General features: G+C 46.6%; 1 protein-coding gene across 5 annotated transcripts in view; it reads left to right on the forward strand.

Annotated features, from left to right (window-relative positions):
* The window catches only part of CDK14 (cyclin dependent kinase 14), an 857,524-nt gene that overhangs the window by 616,624 nt on the left and 222,581 nt on the right, over positions 1-18,319 (forward strand). For all 5 annotated transcript variants that reach the window (XM_030200090.1, XM_030200096.1, XM_030200123.1 and 2 more), the window contains one exon: positions 6,711-6,759. In XM_030200090.1, the coding sequence (XP_030055950.1) occupies positions 6,711-6,759 (49 nt within the window). The remainder of the gene's footprint in view (positions 1-6,710; positions 6,760-18,319) is intronic.

Genomic DNA, 18,319 nt, shown 5'->3' on the forward strand with positions numbered 1-18,319 from the left:
GACCCAAGGGATGGGAGCTATAGACTTGGGAGGTATTTAACTTTTTTTTTAATTGTTACAAGTGGCCCCTAGGGTGCCCGGTTGGTGTCCTGGCATGTGAGGGGGACCAGTGCACTACGAATCCTGGCCCCTCCCACGACCAAATGCCTTGGATTTGTTCGTTTTTGAGCTGGGCGCCTTTGGTTTCCATTATCGTTGAAAAACGAAAATGCCCAGCTCAAATCCGCACAAATCTGATGCATTTGCCGGGCACAAACTGTATTATCGAAACAAAAGATGGGCGCCCATTTTTTTCAAAAATACAGTCTGTCCCGCCCCTTCACGTACCCGTTCTTGGACATAGACACCCATGGAGATGGGCGTTCGTGTTCGATTATGCCCCTCTATGTGTCTCAGATTTCAGCCGCTTCTCTTCAATTAATTTTTGCCTCTTACAAGATTCTAGGAACCAGTCTTGGGCTTCTTTATAGCCATTTTCCCTGCTTTCATAGGATTAGTGATTTCATAATTTTCTATATTTTGTAGTAACTTCTTACAGATTCAACAGTTAATTTACCATCAAATCCAAACTTCATTTCCATTTGTTTAAATACAACACAGTATCTGGATTACGTTTATGCATAAACTTAGGGTCCCCGCAAAGGATCTTTTGCTTCTGAGATCTCGTAAAGCAGCAACACAGACATCCACAACATCCAATCTTACAACATAAATTTCCCATAGCTATTAAACTGTCGGTTCAGGAATTCCAAATTCCTACCAACTCTCTCTCTCTCTCTTTTTTTTTTACGTGCACATGGAGTTATTTATTCCTGTAGTCTTCTCACACAGACTATGGTCTCTGAGTGGGTCCCAGACCCCAGACTTCTTTTTATGCTATAGCAGTCCCAGCCTGAAAAAGAGTCCTCACTCTTCATCTCATTCATTAATTTTAAAAGACAAAACAAGACACAACATTACATAAATTGGTCCCATGTAATTTGTGACCTCTAAGAAAGAAAACCGTCACCCTTCCAAGTGTCAGAAGAACGGGCCCATTTTTACGGGATCTCCCCGGGGGACTTTTGATCAAGGGATTTTTTCAAAATCCGTGTGCACAACAGTTCCGACCCTGACACAAGGAAAAGGTTATTGATTTCCGGCTCGAAGGACCAAGCTGTTAAAAGAATTTTACCAATACTCACGAACACCACGAGACCAAGTAAGGTTTAAAGCAGTTAAAGCAGCTTTATTACTTGCAAGGAGGCAACATCCAGGAGATTAATCCAGCACACAGGAGATAAATCCAACACACAAGCAGGAGGTTGTTGTTTAACTCTATACAAATTCCCCTGTTATTATATACCTTCTTTCACCATTAAATCAATTCATATCCTGTTTGTCCAATTATCTATTCCCTTATATGGTCTATCTGCCCAGTTTCCCATCTACATTTCTAAATGTCTTACCTCATCCTACACCTGCATCATTACTTTTCATTTTCCCAGTAACCTCCTTTTGGATGAACTTCATGACCCATACAATTAGTACATTTTTGTACTTTTATTTACATGCAGCTGTATCATACCTTCTAAGTTTGGATAAACATGTGTTATAAGGTAGCCAAAAGCATGTCTAAGAACAAACTTCAGTGCTTCTTGTCCAGAAGCCCTGTATATGTAAAAAATGATTAACCCAATATTTTCCCTACAACATAGACAAACATAATTTAATAGGACAAATTCAATATGGATTCAGTCATAGGAAGTCTTGCTTCATCAATTTGCTACATTTTTTGAAGGTTTGAATAAACATATAGACAAAGAGGAGCTGAATATGATGTATCTAGATTTTCAGAACGTGTTTGACAGACTCCTGAGAAAATTTAAAAGCCATGGGATATGAGGCAATGTAAAGGCAGAAAACAGAAAGTAGGGTTAAATGGCCAATTCTCTTAATGGAGGAAAGTGAATAATGGAGTACCACAAGGATCTCTACTGGAACCAATGCTTTATAACTTATTTATGTTACATTTATAAATGATCTGGAAATGGGAATGAGTGAAGTGATCAAAACTATTTAAAGTTGTGAAATCAAATGTGAATGGCATGAAATTGTAGGAGGACCTTTGTAGACCTGAAGACTGGGCATCTAAATGGCAAATGAAATTTAATATGGACAAGTGCAAAGTGATGCACATTGGTAAGAATAGCCCAAATAGCTACATGATGTTAGATTCCATATTAGGAGTCACCACTGAGGAAAAGGATTTAGGGTTATTGTGGACAATACCTTAAAGTTTTCTGCTCAGTATGTGGTAGCAGCCAAAAAAAAAAAAAAAAAACAATGTTAAGTATTATTAAGAAAGGAATAGAGAATACATCAAGGAATCTGATAATGTCTCTGTATTGCTCTTTAGTGAGACCACACCTTGAGTGTTGTGTGCAATTTTGGTCACCGTATCTCAAAATAGATATGTGGAATTGGAAAAGGTACATAAAAGGGTGACCAAAATGATTAGGGGATGGAAGGACTCTCACATGAGGGAAAAGGCTAAGGAAGTTAGGGCTTTTTACCTTGGAGAAGAGATAATTGAGGGGAGATATGATTGAGGTCTTTAAAAATCTTGAATAGTGTGGAACAGGTAAATGTGAATTAATTGTCCTCATTGGTTGTGTGATGGTCCCCAGGAAATTTGTAGCTGTGAGTCATTTTTTCAGTCTCCGGAGCTGTTCCATTTTCCTGTGTAGATAATAGGAGGTCCTGGTTGCCATGCTAGAAATACACAACTGTGCCCAACCTCTTCTTTTCCCCTGGAGTATGTACAGTGGATTCCTCGTTCCCACTGCCCCGTAACATTACAGAGCTTAAGCAGCTGCTGTCAATGGAAATGTTCCCAGGTTTCTCCTTTTAAATGATCCTGACTAGGGCAGTTGGGTATCTCCAGAGATGGGATCATTACTTTTTAAAAGTACTTGAGTAAAAAATAAAAGCAGTGGCTTCAAAAGTAGTGAAGTAGAAGTAGAAAGTCTTATTAAAAAATACTCCAAAATAATAAAGTACAGCTCTTAAAACTACTTTTTAACTACAAAGTAAAAAGTATTCTTAACAAGTTGGACCACAGAATCTAGTATGTTTATTTTCTAACTTTCAGGGGGTCATACCAAGGTCTTTCCTAGAAAAAAACAACAACACCCTGAACATCGCAGTGGGCAGAAGAACATTATTACATCTATTGGAAAATAGAACAAGCTGGATTAGTACAGATCAGCCTTACACAGACACTTGGTGCTAACAGAATACCTGACCTTTTTCACACATGAACAGAGGTAGACCCTCATGAAGTATAGAATAAGTAACCACAAACTAAAAATAAAAATATGCAGACAAAAATTAAACTGAACCCGCAAGAAGCCATACACTGCATACAGAAACAGTGACCCGCCTCTTTGTACCATGCAATTATAAAGAGAGCAGATGTAAATTTCAAAATGTACATATTCCAATAGCTACATTAAAAATTAACAAATAAAACAAATCAGAAAATAAAGTGATGCCATTTTATTGGACTAACTTATTATGGGCCCTGTTTACAAAGGCACACTAGTGTTTGTTAATGTGTGTTAAAAATTAGTACGCTAAATGTATAAGCACCCACAATATTCCTTTAGGCGTCTATACAGCACGTGCTAATTTTTAGTGCATGCTGATGAATGCTAGTGCACCTTTGTAAAGAGGGCCCTACATTTTTTGACTAGTTTTTGGAGGCCAAAACTTCCTTACTTAAGTTAGAACAAGCAAACTAATAGCAGTATACTGTCCAGACCTGAAGTAAGTTTTGGTCTCTGAAAGTTAGTCTAAAAATGTATATAGTCCAATATAAAGGTGTCATTTTTTTCTTTTCTTTTCTTTATATTTATTAACTTTTAAAGTGGACTAACATGGCTACCACATTACTTCATCCTAAATTAAAAATACAAGTTTTTTTCTACCTTTGCTGACTGGCCATTTAATTTTTCTAATTGTGTTGGTCCCAGTCTCTCTGGTTACTGCTTTCCTGTCTTCTTTTAACTCTCTTTCCAAGGGTCTCTTGTCCATGTGTAATTTGTTTCTCCTCTTCTGTCTTCTTCTTCACCTCTTCCACTACTTTCGATCCCAGGTCAGCTGCTTCTGGGATCGGAGGTTTGGGCCCAATTAACTGTAAGCTGCATCTGACATGGCTTGGAAAGCCTGTACAGGAGAAGAAGCAGAAGGATAGAAAACACTTTCTAAAAAAATATACTCTCAAAGAGCCCTGTTTACTAAGCTGCACTGTAGGCGCACCAGCGTTTTTAGCATGTGCTAATGCTAGAGACACCCATATATTCCTATAGGTGTCTCTAGCATTAGCATGCACTACTATACATGTATACTCTGGAGGAAAGGAGAAACAGGGGTGATATGATACAGACGTTCAAATATTTGAAAGGTATTAATCCGCAAACGAACCTTTTCTGGAGATGGGAAGGTGGTAGAACGAGAGGACATGAAATGAGATTGAAGGGGGGCAGACTCAAGAAAAATGTCAGGAAGTATTTTTTCACGGAGAGAGTAGTGGATGCTTGGAATGCCCTCCCGCAGGAGGTGATGGAAATGAAAACGGTAACGGAATTCAAACATGCGTGGGATAAGCATAAAGGAATCATGTGCCGAAGGAATGGATCCTTAGGAGCTTAGTCAAGATCGGGAGGCGGGGCTGGTGGTTGGGAGGCAGGGATAGTGCTGGACAGACTTGTACGGTCTGTGCCAGAGCCGGTGGTTGGGAGGAGGGGCAGGAGGTTGGGAGGCGGGGATAGTGCTGGGCAGACTTATACGGTCTGTACCCTGAAGAGCACAGGTACAAATCAAAGTAGGGTATACACAAAAAGCAGCAAATATGAGTTATCTTGTTGGGCAGACTGGATGGACCATGCAGGTCTTTTTCTGCCGTCATCTACTATGTTACTAAAAATTCTAGCGCACCTTAGTAAACAGAGCCCCAAATTTGTACTTTGTAACTATACCTTATACCTTAAACCAAGTCTCCCAAATTCCTTATACTCATCCCCCAGTCTTCTCGTCTCCATCTTCTCTACACCATACCCCTCCCAATCTCTTTCCTTTTGCCTATCATGCCTTGTTTACCTTTCCATGTTCAATTCACCTATTCTTAAAACCTTGCTATTACTATGTTTATTACAGTTTGTAATATTCTCCTTACAATACTTTGTAATGCTATATACTATGTAAGCCACATTGAACCTGCTGTGTGTGGGAAAGCGCGGGGTACAAATGCCCCCAGCATTAAATTTTAGTAGCACGTACGAAGCGCATGCAATCCCAAAACTACTGTGGGATGCCTGGGCGTGCCCCACGGTCTAGCTTTTTACCCTGCAGTAAGCACACATTAGTGTTTATTGCAGCTTAGTAAAATGACCTCGTGGAGGGGCATAATTGAAAGGGGCGCCCAAGTTTTCCTGAGGACGTCATCGCAGGACGTCCCGGCAAAGGGACAGGGAAACCCGTATTATCAAAACAAGATGGGCGTCCATCTTTCATTTTGATAATACAGTCGGGGACGCCCAAATCGCGAAATTTAGGTTGACCTTAGAGATGGTCATCCTTAGAGATGGTTGTCCCCGATTTTCGGCGATAATGGAAACTGAGGACGCCCATCTTAGAAACGACCAAATGCAAGACATTTGGTCATGGGAGGAGCCAGCATTTGTAGTGCACTGGTCCCCCTGACATGCCAAGACACCAACCGGGCACCCTAAGTGCAGTGGACTTCATTGCTCCCAGGTGCATAGCTCCTTTACCTTGTGTGCTGGGCCCCCCAACCCCCCCCCCCAAACCCACTACCCACAACTGTACACCACTACCATAGCTCTAAGGGGTGAAGGGGGGCACCTACATGTGGGTACAGTGGGTTTTGAAGGGCTCACATTTACCAGCACAAGTGTAACAGGTAGGGGTGATGGGCCTGGGTCCGCCTGCCTGAAGTGCACTGCACCCACTAAAACTGCTCCAGGGACCTGCATACTGCTGTCATGGAGCTAGGTATGACATTTGAGGCTGGCAAAAAATATTTGTAGGGTTTTTTTAGGGTGGGAGGGGGTTAGTGACCACTGGGGAAGTAAGAGGAAGTCATTCCCGATTCCCTCCAGTGGGCATCTGGTCAGTTTGGGCACCTTTTTGAGGCTTGGTTGTAAGAAAAAAATGGACCAAGTAAAGTCACCCAAGTGCTCGTCAGGGATGCCCTTCTTTTTTCCATTATCGGTCGAGGACGCCCATGTGTTAGGCACGCCCCAGTCCCGCCTTCACTATGCTTCCGATACGCCCCCGAGAACTTTGGTCGTCCCAGCGACGGAAAGCAGTTGAGGACACCCAAAATCCGATTTCGATTATGCCAATTTAGGGGACCCTGGGAGAAGGACATCCATCTCCCGATTTGTGTTGAAAGATGGGCGCCCTTCTCTTTTGAAAATAAGCCTGATAGTTTCCCAAGATGCAAAATTACACTTAGCTGAAAGGTTAATCCCAAGGGTTGTTCTGTTCCAATGGGAAATTCTTGTTTAACCTGGAAAACAAATTAGATTACTTCTGGAACTTCAGCTTTCAGTTATAATTGTCATGTGCTGTTTAAGAACTTGAGAAATAGCACAATTATTTTCTTATAAGTGTGATAATAATAAATTTGTTGTTTTTTACAGAGCGCTTTATGCAGTATGGCTCTAAAAACCTAAGGCAAGCATGGAATAAGTAAGTATATTTTAAAATGTTGGTTGTATCCTCCTTTTTAAAAATGTTATTATCAAATCTTTTTATTGTGAAAATATAACCAAGGTAACAAATATAAGCAAAGCAACAAATGTATGAAATCATCAAAGAGCCCCCTCCCCCATCCAGCTTGCCCCACCCCTCAGCCAACAGGAGAACCTCCAGCAGCAGCAGGGTCTGAGCTCTTATAACAGTCCACTACTGTCTACAGCGGCCAATGCCACCCCCCCCCCCCAAATACCTCCTCCCCCCCCCACAGAACCCAAGAAACAATCAAAAATCCTTTAGGGTACAGTTCAAAACCTGGTTATTGTTTGTATCCTTCTTTTATCGGGGGAGGTTGAAAAATTATTGCATAGTAACATAGAATATGCTTTTTCTTTTTTTAATTGCATTACTTTTGCTGATATTGTTTGGGCACTTACTTGAAGTTCCCTAGTTTGTAGCTTTTTAAAATGCTTTCAAGTGAAAACCCAGTTGCTGAGCATACCTGGTTGAGTGAATCCCTAGGCAGACAGAAGATGACACAACTTCTGTAAAGTGCAAAGTTAAATATAAAGTGAAAACACAGCGGAGAAAACTAAGGACCAGTGCGAGCCAAAGGAGTCTCTTGACAAACTTTAATTGATAAGAATTAGTAGCAAACAACTGGGACTCTACACGGGCCATATTTCATCTAGCGTGCCTGCACCAGGAGTCCATAATATATAGGCTGAAACGTGCTTATATCACATGCACGAGTTGTGTTTGGCTCACAAAGCATATCTGTTGGGTAAACATTAAAAAAATCCCTCTCCCCTCCTCCCCCCAAGCAGAGAAAGATCAGCATTCAGTGGAATCAGTCCAGCAGCATTTCACCTCTAACTGAAGTGTCTCTCAGCTTGGCTCTTGGTTACCTCCCCTGTGTTTTCCCTTTGCGTCCTATCCTATCCAAAACTCTTTTGTTTTTCTTTATGCAACATTAAATGTAAGATCTTTCAGCAAATTTTTGCTTATAAGATTATATCATGCCAATTCCAAGACATTCCACCTTGTAATAGAAAAAGAAAAATGTATAGAGGAAAAGGCTCTATTAAATCTGCCTTTCAGTTACTATTATAGGTTGGGGACAAGGGAAAAAAAACAAGTTATCAAAAATTGCACAGGAAATAGAGAGGAATGTGCTCCTTTCTATATTACAAAGTTGCAGTGGACAATGCTAGAGAGGGGTGGCAAGTAATCACAGGTGACTTATGGGTCCTTTTACAAAGATGCGCTAAAAAGTGGCTAGCACTGCTCTTTAGAGGGCGATTCAGTGGTGTTCCTAGGGGCGCTGACACCTGGGGCGGATCGCCGATGCGCCCCGCCCCCCCCCCCCGGGTGCAGCGCCCCCCCTGTGCAGCGCGACCCCCCCCCGACGAAAGGACACCCCCCACCCAGCGAAAAAAAAACCTCCCCCCCCGGGTGCACGCCGCTGGAGGGGTGCCGCGCGCCGGTCAGCGTCGTTCTTTCCATGCTCCCTCTGCCCCAGAACAGGAAGTAACCTGTTCCGGGGCAGAGGGAGCATGGAAACAAACGACGCTGACCGGCGCGTGGCACCCCCCCATTGGCGTGCACCTGGGGCAAACCGCCCCCCCTTGGTACGCCACTGGGGTGATTTTCCCGCATGCTCAGGCCACCTCTTAGCAAGTCTGCCAAAAAGCTGAATTTCTATTTACGGCAAAAATGTCCAGTGCACAGAGCAGGGACCGTATATATATGTATAGTTACATACATATTTTCACATATGTATTGGTACAGTAATTAGTATATTTTGGTAGTGTACATAGTTTTGTAACATGCTTTGCATTTTGCCATATTGTTATTTTTATATCTATAATAAATAATATATTTCCACTTTGGCATTATTCCTTTCATTGTTATACAGCCTGATAAGAGTCTAAGGGCCAACTAGGTACTCTCAGATCTTTAGTAAACGAGTCCAGAATTATTGTTATTGTGATTATCTGATATAGAAGTACCTACAGCACGATGGGTGGGCGCTGCCAGGGGTGGAGTTGCAATGTATCTGTGTATGTTATATGATATGTGAACATACATGTAGACTACACACAGGCCTTTACTCCAGTTTCAGACAGGTATAAATTTGTGTATCAGCATTTATACACTACAGGAACCTGTTTCTGGGAATCTATTCTATAAGTCCACATAGGCAGCTATCCAGCTTATTTTCGAAGGAGATTGCCGGCCATCTTCCGACACAAATCAGGAGATGGCCGGCGATCTCCTGAACCCGGCCAAATCGGTATAATTGAAAGCCGATTTTGGCCAGCGCCAACTGCTTTCCGTAGCGGAGCTGGTCAAACTTCAAGGGGGCGTGTTGGTAGGGTAGCGAAAGCAGGACGAGGGCATGGTCACGAGATGGCCGGCTTCGCCCGATAATGGAAAAAAGAAAGCTGGCCTTGATGAGCATTTCGCCGGCTTCACTTGGTCCCTTTTTTTTCAGGACCAAGCTTCAAAAAGTGCCCCAACTGACCACCAGAGGGAATCGGGAATGACCTCCCCTTACTCCCCCAGTGGTCACCAACCCCCTCCCACCCCCCAAAAAAAGAAAAATAGTTTTTTTGCCAGCCTCTATGCCAGCCTGAAATGTCATAGCCAGCTCCCTGACAGTGGTATGCAGGTCCATGGAGCAGTTTTTTGTGGATGCAGTGCACTTTTGGCAGGTGGACCCAGGCCCATTCCCCCTACCTGTTACCAGTGCTTTTTTTGTGCCGGTACGCAACGGTACGGCGTACCGGCACCTTTTTCTCCTCCTCCCCTCCCCTCCCATTATTTCCAGCGATTCTCCGCCTCTCTCCTGCCCTCCCATCGACGTGCAGCGATTTTTCCGTCCCTCCCCTGCCCTCACCTCTCCCATATCCAGCGATTCTTCGTCCCCCAGCGTCCTCCTTCACCGCCTGCCAGCCAGCGTCGGAGTCAGAAGCGAACGGTGCAGGCAGCGAAGCGATTGGCTGGCAGCGTCGTAGCTTCCCTCTGCAAGTCCCGCCTATGCGTAAACAGGAAGTTGTAGGCGGGACTTGCAGAGGGAAGCTACGACGCTGCCAGCCAATCGCTGCCTGCACCGTTCACTTCTGCATCCGACGCTGGCTGGCAGGCGGTGAAGGAGGACGCTGGGGGACGAAGAATCGCTGGATATGGGAGAGGTGAGGGCAGGGGAGGGACGGAAAAATCGCACGTCGATGGGAGGGCAGGGGAGAGGCAGAGAATCGCTGGAAATAATGGGAGGGAAGGGCAGGGGAGAGAGAATTGCTGGACATGGGATGAGAGGGAAGGGCAAGGGAGAGAGAATTGCTGGACATGGGAAGGGCAGGGGAGAGAGAATTGCTGGACATGGGATGGGAGGGAAGGGCAAGGGAGAGAGAAGTGCTGGACATGGGAAGGGCAGGGGAGAGAGAATTGCTGGACATGGGATGGGAGGGAAGGGCAAGGGAGAGAGAATTGCTGGACATGGGATGGGAGGGGAGGGAAGGGCAGGGGAGAGAGAATTGCTGGACATGGGATGGGAGGGAAGGGCAAGGGAGAGAGAATTGCTGGACATGGGATGGGAGGGGAGGGAAGGGCAGGGGAGAGAGAATTGCTGGACATGGGATGGGAGGGAAGGGCAAGGGAGAGAGAATTGCTGGACATGGGAAGGGCAGGGGAGAGAGAATTGCTGGACATGGGATGGGAGGGAAGGGCAAGGGAGAGAGAATTGCTGGACATGGGATGGGAGGGAAGGGCAGGGGAGAGAGAATTGCTGGACATGGGATGGGATGGGAGGGAAGGGCAAGGGAGAGAGAATTGCTGGACATGGGAAGGGCAGGGGAGAGAGAATTGCTGGACATGGGAGGGAAGGGCAGGGGAGAGAGAATTGCTGGACATGGGAAGGGCAGGGGAGAGAGAATTGCTGGACATGGGATGGGAGGGAAGGGCAGGGGAGAGAGAATTGATGGGATGGGAGGGAAGGGCAAGAGAGAGAGAATTGCTGGACATGGGAGGGAAGGGCAGGGGAGAGAGAATTGCTGGACATGGGAAGGGCAGGGGAGAGAGAATTGCTGGACATGGGATGGGAGGGAAGGGCAAGGGAGAGAGAATTGCTGGACATGGGAGGGAAGGGCAGGGGAGAGAGAATTGCTGGACATGGGAAGGGCAGGGAAGAGAGAATTGCTGGACATGGGAGGGAAGGGCAAGGGAGAGAGAATTGCTGGACATGGGATGGGAGGGAAGGGCAAGGGAGAGAGAATTGCTGGACATGGGAAGGGCAGGGGAGAGAGAATTGCTGGACATGGGATGGGAGGGAAGGGCAAGGGAGAGAGAATTGCTGGACATGGGAGGGAAGGGCAGGGGAGAGAGAATTGCTGGACATGGGAAGGGCAGGGAAGAGAGAATTGCTGGACATGGGAGGGAAGGGCAAGGGAGAGAGAATTGCTGGACATGGGATGGGAGGGAAGGGCAGGGGAGAGAGAATTGCTGGACATGGGATGGGAGGGAAGGGCAAGGGAGAGAGAATTGCTGGACATGGGATGGGAGGGGAGGGAAGGGCAGGGGAGAGAGAATTGCTGGACATGGGATGGGAGGGAAGGGCAAGGGAGAGAGAATTGCTGGACATGGGAAGGGCAGGGGAGAGAGAATTGCTGGACATGGGATGGGAGGGAAGGGCAAGGGAGAGAGAATTGCTGGACATGGGATGGGAGGGAAGGGCAGGGGAGAGAGAATTGCTGGACATGGGATGGGATGGGAGGGAAGGGCAAGGGAGAGAGAATTGCTGGACATGGGAAGGGCAGGGGAGAGAGAATTGCTGGACATGGGATGGGAGGGAAGGGCAAGGGAGAGAGAATTGCTGGACATGGGATGGGAGGGAAGGGCAAGGGAGAGAGAATTGCTGGACATGGGAGGGAAGGGCAGGGGAGAGAGAATTGCTGGACATGGGAAGGGCAGGGAAGAGAGAATTGCTGGACATGGGAGGGAAGGGCAAGGGAGAGAGAATTGCTGGACATGGGATGGGAGGGAAGGGCAAGGGAGAGAGAAGTGCTGGACATGGGATGGGAGGGGAGGGAAGGGCAGGGGAGAGAGAATTGCTGGACATGGGATGGGAGGGAAGGGCAAGGGAGAGAGAATTGCTGGACATGGGATGGGAGGGGAGGGAAGGGCAGGGGAGAGAGAATTGCTGGACATGGGATGGGAGGGAAGGGCAAGGGAGAGAGAATTGCTGGACATGGGAAGGGCAGGGGAGAGAGAATTGCTGGACATGGGATGGGAGGGAAGGGCAAGGGAGAGAGAATTGCTGGACATGGGATGGGAGGGAAGGGCAGGGGAGAGAGAATTGCTGGACATGGGATGGGATGGGAGGGAAGGGCAAGGGAGAGAATTGCTGGACATGGGAAGGGCAGGGGAGAGAGAATTGCTGGACATGGGAAGGGCAGGGGAGAGAGAATTGCTGGACATGGGAGGGAAGGGCAGGGGAGAGAGAATTGCTGGACATGGGAAGGGCAGGGGAGAGAGAATTGCTGGACATGGGATGGGAGGGAAGGGCAGGGGAGAGAGAATTGATGGGATGGGAGGGAAGGGCAAGAGAGAGAGAATTGCTGGACATGGGAGGGAAGGGCAGGGGAGAGAGAATTGCTGGACATGGGAAGGGCAGGGGAGAGAGAATTGCTGGACATGGGATGGGAGGGAAGGGCAAGGGAGAGAGAATTGCTGGACATGGGAGGGAAGGGCAGGGGAGAGAGAATTGCTGGACATGGGAAGGGCAGGGAAGAGAGAATTGCTGGACATGGGAGGGAAGGGCAAGGGAGAGAGAATTGCTGGACATGGGATGGGAGGGAAGGGCAGGGGAGAAAGAATTGCTGGACATGGGATGGGAGGGCAGGGAAGAGAGAATTGCTGGACATGGAGGGGAGAGAGGAGAATCGCTGGATGGGGAGGGGAGGACAGGGAAGAGAGAATTGCTGGACATGGAGGGGAGAGAGGAGAATCGCTGGACAGGGAGGGGAGGACAGGGAAGAGAGAATTGCTGGACATGGATGAGAGGGGAGAGAGGAGAAATGCTAGAAATGGATGGAGAGCAGAGCAGGAGATAGAGGAGAATTGCTGGACATGGATGGATGGAGGAGTTGGCTAGGAGAGAGGAGAAATGCTGACTTGGATGGAGGAGAGGGGAGAGAGAATTATTGCTTTATATGGATACAGAGGAGGGAAGAGAGATGAGAAATGCTGGACATGGATAGAGGGGCGGAGAGAGGAGAATTGCTGGACATGAATGGAGGGGAGGAAAGAAAAAAGAAGATGGACATGGATGGAGATGAGGGAAAGGGAAGAGGAGAAAAACTGCACATGGATGGAGAAAATAGGCAAAAGCTGGATCCATGTTATACCTCCTCCAGTCAATTCCATGGAGGAGGACCCAGCTTTTACTTATGGATGCAGGGCAACAAAAGAAGAAGAAAGGAAGAAAGTAAAGAAACTGGGACCAATATGGATAGAAAAACAAAGTCACCAGACAACAAAGGTAGAAAAAATCATTTTATTTTCATTTTAGTGTTTGGAATTTGTCTTATTTTGCATTGGGTATACTGGAGCTGTAACAGCTTACAGAAATTATTTATAATGAAAAGAAATCACATTATTTTTTCTCCTATACTAGTTTAATATTTTCAATGATGTCTGTTTATATGCGCCATGGCTGGTATAAGGGGTGTGACTAATGTGGGTGTGGCTATAATAGGGGCGGTGCCATGTGTGGTGACCCCGCCCACAATGAGTACCGGCACCTTTTTTTCTACAAAAAAAGCACTGCCTGTTACACTTGTGGTGGTAAATGGGAGCCCTCCAACCCCCCCCCCAAACCCACTGTACCCACATGTATGTGCCCCCCTTCACCCATAAGGGCTATGGAAATGGTGTAGAGTTGTGGGCAGTGGGTTTTGGGGGGGATGTGGGGGGCTCAGCACACAAGGTAAGGGAGGTATGCACCTGGGAGCAATTTTTGAAGTCCACTGCAGTGCCCCCTAGGGTGCCCGGTTGGTGTCCTGGCATAGAAGGGGGACCAGTGCACTACAAATGCTGGCCCCTCCCACGACCAAATGCCTTGGATTTGGCTGGGTTTGAGATGGCCGGCATCGGTTTCCATTATCAGCGAAAACCGATGCTGGTCGTCTCAAACCCAGCCATCTCTGACATTTGGCCGGCCCCAACTGTATTATCGAAACGAAAGATGGCCGGCCATCTTTTTCGATAATATGGTTCGGGACTGCTCTTTGCGGCACCGGCCATATAGATGGCCGCCGTTCGATTATGCCCCTCCACGTTACCTGTAGAAAATATTTAATATTGTGGTAACTATCAATCCTTGAAGGTGAAAGTAAATAAACCAAAATCCAATAAAACCTTTCACTGTACATCAGTACATTAAATATAGTTGGATCATTAGAGGTGACTTGAACTCATTACTTTTCATCATTATTCTTCATTGATCCATTTTTCTAATCTTCCTCATAATAACTGTGAAAAATACAAATGGTGTATCTTCTTTATATGAAATTTGCATACACTTACCTGAAGCAGAAATTCCAAATGTATATATGTCCAAGACGAGACTAATGGCTAGTGCAGTGGGCTGAGAAACAGAGGAGCTGGGATCAATTCCTGTTGCAACTCTTTGTGACCTTGGGCATTGTTTTCTCAGTCTTATTGTTATTTATATGTTGTTGTATTGTTTTATTTTAAATATTATGTTGTAAACCACTTTAAAACCCTGGCCGTGTTAATCAGAATATAAAATTAATAAATCAAGTCACTTAACCTTCCATGGAAACTGTTTTAAAACAAATAGGAGGAAATATTTTTTCACTCGGGGGTCCTGCAGTAGTGTGGGCACTTGTTTTTCGTATGTGCCGGACCAGTTTTTACCGTGTCTGGGGAAAAGGGCTTTATTTCTATGGGCCGGGAAAAGGGCCTACAGTAAAATTGAAACCAGCGTGTTCTTATTTACAGCCTGAGCCATTAACGCCACCCATTGATCTAGCGGTAAGGACTCATGCGCTACACGTTCGGTGACTGGTCGGTGCGTGCCAACTGCCGGTTAATGCTGGAAACACAGCGCGTGGTGGGAAATTAAAAGAATTTGTCCCAACGGTATGAGCGCATGCCAAATCCAAAATTACCGCCAGGGGGGCACTCTAGCCTGGCAGCAGTCTCATTTTGGCACACGCTGCATGTGCATAGAACCTACTGCACCTTTGTAAAAGGGCCCCTCAACGAATAGTTAAGCTTTGGAATGCTTTGCTAGAGGATGTAGTAACAGCGGTTAGTGTATCTGGGTTTTAAAAAGGTTTGTACAAGTTCCTGGAGGAAAAACCCATAGTCTGCTATTGAGACATACATCAGGAAGTGACTGTTTACCCTGGGATTGGTAGCATGGAATGTTGCTACTATTTTGGCTTCTGCCATGTACTTATGACCTGGATTGGCCACTGTTGGGCTAGATGGTCCATCAGTCTGACCCAGTATGGCTATTCTTATGTACAAAAAATGTAGATTGTGCATCCCAATAGGGACAGATAAAGCACCCATATGTAATAAGTAAACTGCTTAGGTTATACCATTGAAAGGTGGGATATTAAGTGCATGACTCAGACTCATTCTATACCATGCTGTAAAATCAGGCCCCCAGTTAGTCCCTCTTTCTAACAAACTTGTTGCTCAATTTGTTATTAATAGGCATTGGCCATAGAGGAATTACATTCAAGGTGCAAGACATTTGCTTGTTACAAGACAGGTTTATAATAGAGAGGTGTGCCAGTGATATGCCCACTTCATTGTACCCTTGTCTCTCTTTATAGGTGACTAAGCTTAGAAATATAATCCTTAACATCCTCATAAAGCAAGATATGTGTCATGTTGATGTGCTGAGCAGAACAAAACAGTCTCTTAGCTGTAGAATGTGGCAGCCTATTACACATGCTTGCTGCTTTTAGAACGTGTGACACAGCAGGACGGATTGTCTTAACTCAGCAGTTTACTCAGCATATTGGCCTACTCTATTACAAAATTGCCTTAAAGCACACATTTTTAAGAGTTCCTTGGTGTTATACAAAGCACCTTGAAACAAAAGGAGAACAAAGCTATAATCTCAAAGCTGAAAATCAAAACCAGTCGTAAACAGCTTTGTTTCAAGATCCCTGATGCAGTAACTCAAAACTCTGGCCATGGTCGGATGGTTGCGGCATAATGGAGACTGAAGCTGCTGGATTTGGACAGAAGCATGGAAATCAGCATATAAGCTAAATTCCTTTAAGATGGAAAATATGACTTGCTGAAATGGAAATGTTTTTACAAAACATAAAATTGCTTTCACAAGTTCACAGGAAGCTTTTTGCACCTTGATTATATTGAAGCCTCATATAGACTGAATTAAGTACATCATGGCTCACTGAGGCTTTTTCCTTCATGTGTTGGGCTGGTTTTATCTCTTTAATTATTTAAGTGGTGCAGTTTGTGTTTCAATGTTTGAGAGTATCTTGTACCCCGTTACCTTCTTTATCCTATATAATAATTTGCACCTCCAACGTTCTACGTCTGGATGCCTGGGTTCATAACACACTTCCCATTGGTCCGCCCTCGCGATGACATCAGAGGGCAGATCAGTGAAAAGGAAGGGAAGCCAGCACCAGCCAGCCACAGAATGTTGGAGGTGAGTAGAGAATCGCCCCCTCTCCCTTCCCTCCGAGTTCCATGCCCCCCTACCTCCCTCTCCTCCGAGTTCCAGGCCCCCTCCCCTTCGAGTTCCAGGACCACCCGCCCCTCCCTCCCTCTCCTCCCCTCCAAGTTCCATGCCCCCCTCTCCGAGTTCCAGACCCCCGCGCCTCCCTCCCTCTCTCTCTCTCCCCTCCGAGTGCAAAAACGACCTGTCCTCTGCCTGCCCCTCGCCTTCCTGCGTGCCAGCCAGAATTTTAACATTCTTACCTCGGGGTCCGGCATCAGCAGTGAAGGCGAGCGGCGCTTCAGCCTGCGTTCCCTTCTATCTCAGCTTTGCCTCTGGTCCCGCCCTTCTGGAAACAGGAAATGAGGGTGGGACCAGAGGCAGAGCTGAGACAGAAGGGAAGGTAGTCTGAAGCGCCGTGCCTGCTCCACTTCACTGTTGCCGCCGGACCATGAGGTAACAAGTTTTAAATTACAGCCGGCACTTAGGAAGGCGAGGGGCAGGCGGACAGGTCGTGCTTGCACTTGGAGGGGAGAGAGACAGAGGGAGGGAGGCGCGGGGGGTCTGGAACTTGGACAAGAAGGGGGGGCATGGAATGGGGAGGGGGTCCTGGAATTCGAAGGGGGGTTCTGGAACTCGAAGGGGAAGGAGGGGGTCCTGGAGCTCGAAGGGGAGGGGGGTCCTGGAACTCGAAGGGGAGGGGTCCTGGAACTCGAAGGGGAGGGAGGGGGGTGTTCCAGGACCCCCTCTCCCTCCCCTTTGAGTTCCAGGACCCCTTCCCTTCGAGCTCCAGGACCCCCTCCCTCCCTTTCGACTTCCAGTACCCCCCTTCGAGTTCCAGGATCCCCCCCATTCCATGCCCTCCTCTTGTCTGAGTTCCAGACTCGAAGGGGAGGGGTCTTGGAACTTGAAGGGGGGGAGGGAGGGGGTCCTGGAGCTTGAAGGGGAGGGGGAGGGGTCCTGGAACTCAAAGGGGAGGGGGTCCTGGAACTCGAAGGGAAGGGGAGGGGGTCCTGGAACTTGAGGGGGAGGGGGTCCTGGAACTCGGAGGAGAGGGAGGGAGGGAGATAGGGGGCATGGAACTCGGAGGGGAGGGGGGTTGGAACTCAGAGGAGAGAGAGGGAGGGAGGGAGGTATGGAGGGGGGCATGGAACCTTGCTAGTGCCCATTTCATTTCTATCAGAAAGGGGCCTCTTTTACTAGTTATTTAATAGTGTGAACATAAGAATAGTCATGCTGTGTCAGAACAATGGTCCATCTAGCCCAGTGTCCTGCTTCCAACAGTGGCCAATCCAGGTCATAAGTACCTGGCAGAAGCCCAGATAGTAGCAACATTCCATGCTACCAGTCCCAGGGTAAGCAGTGGCTTCCCCCATGTTCATCTCAATAACAAGACTATGAATTTTCCTCCAGGAACTTGTCCAAACCTTTTTTAAACCCAGATATGCTAACCACTGTTACCACATCCTCTAGCAACGAGTTCCAGAGCTTACTATATTTTAAGTGAAAAAATATTTCCTTCTATTTGTTTTAAAAATAATTCCATCTAATTTCATTGAGTGAAAGAGTGAAAAATCATAAGTACATAAGTGTTGCCATACTGGGACAGACCAAAGATCCACCAAGCCCAGCATCCTGTTTCCAACAGTGGCCAACCCAGGTTACAAGTACCTGACAAGATCCCAAAACAGTACAATACATTTTATGCAGCTTATCCTAGAAATAAGCAATGGATTTTCCCCAAGTCCATCTTAATAATGGATTATGAACTTTTCTTTTAGGAAGCTATCCTAACCTTTTTTTAAACACTGCTAAGCTAAC

Source organism: Microcaecilia unicolor, chromosome 1 (genome assembly GCF_901765095.1).
Source record: "Microcaecilia unicolor chromosome 1, aMicUni1.1, whole genome shotgun sequence".
NCBI classification, from domain to species: domain Eukaryota; kingdom Metazoa; phylum Chordata; class Amphibia; order Gymnophiona; family Siphonopidae; genus Microcaecilia; species Microcaecilia unicolor.